Below are 9,287 nucleotides of genomic sequence, written 5' to 3' on the forward strand. Positions count from 1 at the left end.
CTGGCTCTGCACTGACAATGTTGTCCAAACACTTCTTGAACTCTGTCAGGCTATTGCTGTGACCAGCAGCAGCTTCCCTGGGGAGCCTGTTCCAGTGCTCAACCACCCTATGGCTGAGAAACCTTTTGAGGTATATAACAAATCCCCCCTGACACAGCTTCAGGTCATCCTCATTCCCTCAGGTCCTGTCACTGGCTACCAGAGAGCAGAGATCAGTGTCTGCACCTCCTCTTCCCCTCATGAGGAAGTTGCAGTGAGGTCTCCCCTCAGTCTCCTCCAGGCTGAGCAGACCTCAGCCACTCCTCACATGGAGTGTGGCCCTCAAGGCCCTTTGCCATATTTGTTGTTCTGTTTTGGACACTCTCTAACTAATAGCTTTGTATCCTTCTTATATTGTGGCACCCAGAACTGCCCCCAGCACTGGAGGTGAGGCTGCCCCAGCTCAGAGCAGAGCAGGACAATCCCCTCCCTTGCCCAGCTGGCCATGCTGTGCCTGATGCCCCCCAGGACAGGGCTGGCCCTCCTGGCTGCCAGGGCACTGCTGGCTCAAACTCAGCTTTCCCTTGACCAGGACCCCCAGGTCCCTTTCTGCAGTGCTGCTTTCCAGCACCTCATTCCCCAGTCTGTACATCCAGCGCTGCCCTACCCCAGGTGCAGAATTTGGCACTTGTCTGTGTTAAACTTCATACAGCTGGTGATTGCCCAGCCCTCTGATTTGCAAAAGTCTCTCTGCAGGACCTCTCTTCCTTTGAGGGAGTCAACAGCTCCTCCCAATTCAATAGATAATTCTTAGTTTTGAATACTTATTTTTTTATATTACTCTGTAAGGAAAATTTCCATCCTTACAAAACTGAATATTAAATAATGGAAATGGTTCTCATGGGGAGATGGCTGTGCTGGAATGGTTTTCCTGTGAAGGAATCACAAGTCACTCACAGAGTTCTTCACATTTTGGATTTCTTTATTTTATTTTTAGTAATTTGGGTGCTTGTTGCACTAGTTTGTTGGATACAAGTCCAGACGTGTACATGGGAATAGGGGCAGTGTGTTTGTAAGAGGAGATCATCAACAATCTGCAGTGCATGGAGTAATGACACTGACAGTAATCATACTGATTCTGGCACTATTGCTTTCAGTTTGGGCTCTAATGAGCCATGCCATCGTACCCATTTTCAAGTGACTGATGGTGGGTACAGATAACCAAGTGAAAAATTCCTTTAAATGCAGCTCTTCCTCAGCTGGAGTACCACATGCTACCAAAATATGCATAATGCTAGGTAAGAGCTTCCACATTCCCAAAATTATCTTGTCAGCTGAAATATTGTAGTGGAGAAAACTGTGCTTGGGTTGATTCAGGCAGATTATGCTGAAGGGTCTGCACTTGCAGTGATTGTTTATTTAAATGTATGGAGACAAAATACAGAAAACACAGGTTGAACAAGTAGAATACAGATATATGTGGTGTTTAAAAGGCTCAGGCCTTCTTTGTCAATCTCATACCTGTAAACTGTTTGCCAAATTACAAGTTACTAAGAGCAAGTAGCATAGCAAAGTTTTTATATAGTTATTCTTTGTATTGTCAGGTTTGAAATAAGTATTCTTATACTGTTTTGTACTATCAGTTGGTAAGGTAGGTTAAGTACTGTCATTCTGAAGTGAGCTTTTATACACATGTAGTTGAGGTAAAAATTATATTGTAATATCTAATAAAAATAGGTATCCTATTTCAAGTGGGTCAGTCAAATTTAACATAAGAAAATCCAATAATGGAGGCTTAAATATAGAACATTTCTAATTTAATTAATTTAAGCCATTTTAAAGGAAAAAATATACCATGAAAGCTTACTTTTAGGCTCTTATTTTTCTTTTTTAACAGGACTGGGAGTTTCCACATTTTATGGGTGATGTTGAAGTGAATCTTCCAGGCTTGCCCTCAGCACACATGCAATTCAAAGTACCTTATTTCCAAAAGATACTGAAAGAGGAATATCACATACACATAACAGGTAGGTAAATTTACAGATTGTCACACAGTGAACTGCTTCTGTGTAATAAATGTATGCTCCCATGGTCTTAAACGTGGATTTTTGTGTGTGTGTCCCAGACTATTTTTCTATCTCTTTTTCTGTCCATATCCATATTCTCCAGATACAACCGTCTCAAGGAAATGAGGAACTTGTATCTTACAAATCAGAGAGGCCTGCTGCTTTTCATGGATTTCAGCAACTTCTTGTGACAATAATACATGATGTAACTTCAGACATCTTTTATCTAAAATTACTCTCTCAGGGAAATTAGCAGCTTATTTCATCTTCAAATCTCTTATGCTTTCAGATGCCTTTGCTATGATTTATGCTAAAATCTTTTCATAACTTCAGTAATTCTCATCTGGCAAAGGCCACTCATAACTTTACTTCCATCAGTCATCTAACTAGAAGCAGACAGTTAAATAACCTCAAATAAAATAGAATTGCAGTGATTCAAATGGATGATACATATAGATAAAAAGTACCCGATTCTTGCATACTGTGAGTCAGTATTTTAAAAACAGTAGGGAATGAAAAAGAGAAGAAGGTTAAATAGGGATAAATATTTTGGTTTTACCTTCAAGCTATACAAAAGGAATATAGCTGCTCTCTCTACATTGAGAAGAGATGGATAATAATGGATAACAGAAGAATGCAGGTGTGAATTGGCAGGGGTCTTTAACTGCTAATATAAAAAGTCACAGCACATGACGCCACGCAGAAATAAGATGGATGAGGGCAACCAAGGACAAGCCAAAAGAAAATCCTGCAGACCAGGGACAAAAGGAGCATTCAGAGATGATACAAAGATAAGGCCAAGAGTTAGCAGGTGAGTCACAAGCTCAGCAGACAGCTGAAGCCAAGGGAAGAAAATGTGTCAAGGAAAGAATGACACCAGCACTGAGTTGAGGCAGACTGAATGAGGCCTCAGAAAAGGCGTTTTCAGCAGAGAATGCAGAAATGAGATTAAAAAACAGAAAAGAAGAGAAAAATACTGCAGAAGTTGCCTGTTGACTATTGACTGTGGGAAGGCAAATGGGCCAGCAGGAATTGCAGATGTAGGGATAGAAAAGTTTTCAAAATTGAAGGTAGGTGCCCTGCTGGAATGCTGACAGAGAACAGCCAGCCAGCAAGGAGAAAAAAGAGCTGGTACATGCACATGGTACATGTTCTCTGAAGGAAAACGTTTGAACCATTAGTGGTTTATGGAATATGATAAAGTAAACGATGGCCCAGTCAGTGACTAGAAGGTGTAGGGTGAAAGGAGATGTGATGTGTACATGATGAATATATTCTTCTCTCCCAAGTGGGCAAAAAGAGAAAGGAGCAGAGAAAAAACAAAAAACCAAAAGGTTTAAGTACCAAATATTTTATGTGAATTACAGGTATGGAATTCAAGGATAGCAAAAAAGATTTTTTTTTTTATTTTTTTATTTTTTTCAAGACTAGGGAATGAATTTGGAGGGGCTCAGTCCCACAAAGTTCCCAGATGCTGTACTGTTATTCCATTGTATAAGGAAAAGTAGTGGAATGGATGCACAGAGGAGCAGGAAAAATGGCTGAGGCGTGGCAGGCTGGGCTGTGTCACCAGATACATAAACTTGACATATAATTAATGGGTGATAAAAGAGGAATTGAAGAGCAAAGAACAGTTTTGCATTGTAGAAGAGACAGGGACATTGATGATAATCAGGGATAATCAAAGAATAAACAAGAGCAAAGAACATAAATTAGTGATCAGAAATGCAACCGCTAGCAGTGCTGCTGTTTGAAGACAGGCCAACCAAATAAAACCAATATTTATGCATTGTAGTCTTCTGCAGAGAGGACTGGAGTCCTTTCTGATTTTCTAGTGAGAAGGCATTCTTTTAATGAGGATGAGATAATGAATGAAGGCTGAGGGAAATTTTTCCCTGCTCAGCATTAACAAGATCCATTTATTAGATTCGCTAGACAAATCAATCCATTTGACTGCACATCACGTATCCTGTCTGCTGAGTGCCTGTTTTATCTCAGTGCTGCACCACCCTTTAGGAGATCTAATAAACAGCCATAACACATGGCACAAGAACCTCCCTTTGGGTAAGTTTTGCTTGAACCATCTGTTCTTGCCATCAGTTCTTGTCTTAGGTTAGGGCATCATGTTGGATAATTTTCAAGCTCTAGTAGCTGTCTGTATGCGCAGATACTTGAATATTCTACTCAAATCAAGGTGCTAATAAAAGAAAAAATCTGGTTTAAAAAATATATATATATATAAAATAAAGATTAATATATTCCAATCTAAAATGATGCCCATGGATGCAACTGCAGCAGGTGACATGGCGGTAGGACAATGATAATGACAGGAAGACACCTCTATTTAAGCCCTGTTTAATACACAGAATCCAGAATGTTAAATTTAACCATAGGACTTCTTTTAAGTAACTAGCAGGAAATAAACACTGAGGCCTTAAAAAATATTTCTTTTAGTACTAGCTATATGGATAAATCCAGGCTGTAAATCTATGACCTGTGCTCAAATTTTTAGAAACTGGAAACCATTTTCTCCCAAGTAGCAAGGAGAAAGAAAGCATGGCTGAAATAACATTTGCCATCCTTTTCCTGGCAAATTTTATTCTTTATTAGTTCTTACACAGTCTGTTTTAGTCACTGTTGATTGATATAAATAAAAGCAACCCTATTCAATATTGCTTTTTCAAATAAGCAATGGTCCCACAAAGGAGCAGCTTTAAGGAAAGCAACATTCTAAGAAGTCAAGGATTTCAAGCCACCTTTCAGTTGGTGTGTCCTTGATGGCTTTGAGCAAGTTCTGTGCAGAAGAAAATTCCAGTTACATGTTCTGTGTTGCCAGCTCTCCTGATTTCATCACAAGTCTTTAAACAGTTGCTCTTTTTCTTTTTCTTGTTCTTTCTTTTGTTCTTTTTCTCGTTCTTTTTAAATTATCTTTCATAAAATGAAGATCATGATTGCAGGGGGAAAAAGTTTGCTTCTGCATAATTCAATGTCTAAAAAGCTGCTTTAAACTGATAACATGTTTTCTTAGGCCTGACTTGTGATTTCTGAATGTCATTGGCAGTAATATTAACATCTCCTGACTCTAGCTGATATGCTTCAGTGTAATTTTAAATTTACTATGAAAAGTTTATCTTATTTTTACTGGTAACTGAGCACCTCATTTTACTCTCATTTATTTGCAGCTAGGAACTTCTTGCAAGCATCTACTGAGTATTAAATATTTTCGTTCTGTTTTGATAGCCACTTTTTTATGAACATCAAAAATAACTTGAATTCCTGCATCTGCTTAGCTCATCTGGATTTCCCTTGACAGATGGTTCATTGCAAAGTGTGTATTTTCCTTTTTAGGCTGATGTTTATGAAAATACATAGTCTATCCTAGTTTCTATAATACCCAGGGAAATTTGTAAAACTTAAAACTAAATTTTGTTTCTTCAGATTCTTCCTTGTTTAAAAGGCACTGGGGGGCCTGCCTCATCCTCTTTAATGGCTGCACTGAAAATCCAGGAGCATCTACTATCAAATATGCAGATAATTTTCAAACTGAAAATGTTATAGTTTAGGTATCAAAAGAGATGGGAGATTTCTCTGGCTGTTTATGACATGTTTCTAAGGGCTAATCTGGCCCAAGTGCCCTTCCACCCAAAGGAGAAACCCTCACCTTCAGAGCTGGGGAGTTCCCAGCATGGCTGGCGTGTGGAGTTAAACCAACAGCTTGTCTGGATTCAGCCCAAACTTACACAGAGCAGCCTGAGGGAGTCTGTGGGCAAAAATAGAAAGGTTAGAGGTAAAAACAAAGCTGTCAGTGCACACAGATGTGAAAAAAACCTCAGAGGTTTAACATCTTAGATCAGCTGTGAGTGGTCTGTCTGTATGCATGTATCTAGCTAATAACACTAATGTGACAGAAGATAGGAGGAACATTTCAAAGGTTTTACAGCAGTGTCTGAGCACTTTTAGACACAAATTACAGCTGAGATAGAAGTCTAAAGTCAACATTTCCTACACTAGCCTCTGGCTGTGGTTGCACAGCATGAGATTGTTTGCGTCTAGCCTTATTAAGTGAAATTTTCACATTACCTCTTGACCTCAGTAAGGCTGCTGGGGACTGGCTTCTACAGGAGATCCTTCTTTTGGGAAATGAATGGTCTGTTCCAGAGTGGGCATACAAAAATGAAACTGCTCCAGAATCAGCAGCTGGTTTGGAATATTGGGGTATATTCCAAATGCTGTGTGTGGGATTGCCCAAAAATCTTGTTCCATGTTGAAAACATGCCAATTCTTGGAAAAGAGGAAAATAAAAATCCATACTTCTTTCAAAATGAGAAGACCCCTGGCATTCATGTGCAGTGAATTGTTGAGCTTCACGTGCTCAATGTGCTCATTGTTGAGCTTCAGCAGGGAGGGGAGACTGTTTCTAGGCAGAGTTCTGTACAGGCTGGTGTTCAGATGGTCCTGTGACAGAGGTCCAAGATGCCACAAGTGCAGGTTATTGTAGAATCAAGTTTTCTCTTCTGGTGAGTGTGCCAGCCAGGAGGTTACAGTCCTCTTCAGACATGCTTTCTCAGAAAACAGGAATGAATTTTCATCCCCAAATACTGGTTGTATTCTACAATGCTTATAAAAAACATTTCATATCTTGCATCACAGCCTGACAAGGACACTAACACTCTTGGGTCCAATTTTGATTTTGGAGGATCTTTTTTGAATCAAATTTCAGTACTCTACCACATTTCCAAATACACCAAATCAGATTCCTAACTCTCCAAATATTATGTGTGGCATGTAAAATGTCAGTGCTATGAAAGTTATTAAGTTATAAAGTTATTTACCAGGTCTCTTTTTAGGTAGTGCATGGCTGAATGGCACAACCTATTTTCCCACATAACTTTCTTCATTGTTAACTTCACTGAAAACTAGATAAAATTCTTTTCAGTTTGCTGAAATGATTGATTAGCCTTCCAGTCTTGAGAGCTGATCCTATTATATCCTTCCATTTCAAATTTTGTCTTAGAATAAACCATTCAAGAAGGGCTAAGTGGGGTCAGGTATATGCCAGTATTCTTGGCCACACAAATTTCATTGAATTAGAGCCAACCCTGAAGCAGTAGTTATAGTAATCCTACAGAAACTGGTTAAGAGAAGTTAAATAACTTCAGTGTGGGGCTCCATTTTCCCTTGTCACTTTTCATCTACTCAAAATATTTTTAAATAAAATTAATATCTATACATTAATATTATATTTATTATGATCCTTTGCAAACTTGCAAACTTGAACTTGTTCATGCGCAAGATCAAATGTTGTGACTGACTTTTAATTTACTTAGCTTATTTCCTATGTAAGCTTGACTGTATAACTTAAAGTTTGCTATAAAAATGATTATGCTAAAATTAAGTTGCAATAGAAAACCATTTCATATACATAGATTATTAACATTTAAGTTATAATGTTAAAGGCTGGTCAATATATTAAATTTCTGTGCAACGACATATGAGCACAATGAAATCTTTGTGCTCCAAAACATCACAGGTCTAGAAGGATTGCTTGGTTGGCTTATTTGGCTGTCATGCCTGCTAGTACAGCAGTGAAGTACCTGTCTCAGAAAGGGATAGACAGCAGAAGACACTGTATTCTAGAAAGAGGTAAATACTTTCTTTAAGTACCCCAGACAGCACTAACTCAGTCATTCTGTGTCTAAGAAGATGAATGCAGCCCTTGGCTACAGGGATTGCTGAGTAGGAGCAGAAAGATGTCACTGACTGTGTTCAGATGTGGTTATAGTAAAACAGTTACTCATACACAGCCTTTGGTTCAGGTGACAACTGTATTCAAAAGAAAAGGAAAAGTCATAGAGCTCATCAAGCATAGCAGTGATGCAGAGAATGGAAAAACTGTCTAGAAATAAGAAATTCAAGGAGTTTTGAGAAAATCCTCTACAGAACAGCAGCTGTTCTCAGTCAGCTAGCTGCCATTTAGACATGCAGGTTGCAGTTCATCTTGGCTGGGTGGGATGATGGACCTGAGTGGTCTGTATAGCCCACATGGACCCAACAATCCCAGCAGCTGGGCTCAGGGCTTCCTTTCTGCCTGCATAGCTCTGACTAGGAACTGAGTGAGGGAGTTTCAAGTTCACACTTTCTATGAAACAGGAGCAGTGTATCTTTCTTAGATCAGGTGGGTGCTTAAATTCTTAATGTGAAAGGGGTGGAGCTATTTCCATTTTCATTGCAATTTTTGTTTTGCCTACTTTTCCTAAGGAAATGAGAATTATGTGATTTTTTTCTATGTGTGGATTGGTTTCACTCTATCATACACAGCATCAAATAACTTTTGAGCCCATGGCCATTTTCAAAACATTTTCAGACAGTGAGAATATGAAAAACAGTGATATTAACACTGTCCTAAGAAGTGGTGGTAAGGTAAAGAAGAGTCATCTAAGTGCCCAGCTGAGGAAAACACAAGAAGTCAGCTATTATGTTGTGCTTGAGAGCAGCTATTGATCAGTGAATCCTGTGTCTTTCTGGTGAAAGACAGAAGTGATGGGAAAAACAGAAACATGAAATACACTGCAAACATCCACTGGAAAGATGAAGTTACATTGTATTGATTGTTAAAGTATTTCCTACTTCAGCATCACTTTTAGTCTCTTGCTGCTAAGAAACTTAAATATTAAATGTGGTGATGATAGTCTGAAAAGATAGTTTTCTTTAACATGTCAGTTGTAAAATTGACAAAATCCCAGGGAGAAATCATAGAATGGTTTCAGTTGGAAGGGACCCTAAGGATCATTTTGTTCCAGCCCTTCTGATGTGAGCAGTGATACCTTCCTCTACACTAGTTTGGTCAAAGCCCTGTCCAACTTGACTTTGATAGAGGAGTTATTCAGGAATTATAGATTGCCTACAAGGTCTTTAAAGTTCAGGGTTTTTTTTTTTTTCTGGACAGTGACAATAACAGAAGAGAATAAATATTCTTGTTCATTTTCAATCTATTTTATCTAAACTGAAGGGAGCTATTAAACACAACTCCTGAATACAAGAAGCTAGTCTCCTTACCCTCCTTAAGAATTCTGGTTATACAGTTTGAGCACACATACTTTCAGGAACTGGAATCCATTAATTTTTTGCAAGTCACTAGCCTAAGTAATTTGATAGATCCTATGATACATTTTCTTTTTCATTTGAAGCATACTTTAATATGATTCCAGCAAAGACCAAGATCATTCATCACCAGCAGGAACA

At 38.7% G+C, this 9,287-nt stretch overlaps 1 protein-coding gene across 3 annotated transcripts in view; it reads left to right on the plus strand.

Moving 5' to 3' along the window:
• The window catches only part of TMEM117 (transmembrane protein 117), a 189,941-nt gene that overhangs the window by 165,880 nt on the left and 14,774 nt on the right, over nt 1-9,287 (plus strand). For all 3 annotated transcript variants that reach the window (XM_015628236.1, XM_015628237.1, XM_019006725.2), the window contains one exon: nt 1,877-2,006. In XM_015628236.1, the coding sequence (XP_015483722.1) occupies nt 1,877-2,006 (130 nt within the window). The remainder of the gene's footprint in view (nt 1-1,876; nt 2,007-9,287) is intronic.

The sequence above is a fragment of the Parus major genome, chromosome 1A (genome assembly GCF_001522545.3).
Source record: "Parus major isolate Abel chromosome 1A, Parus_major1.1, whole genome shotgun sequence".
NCBI lineage: Eukaryota > Metazoa > Chordata > Aves > Passeriformes > Paridae > Parus > Parus major.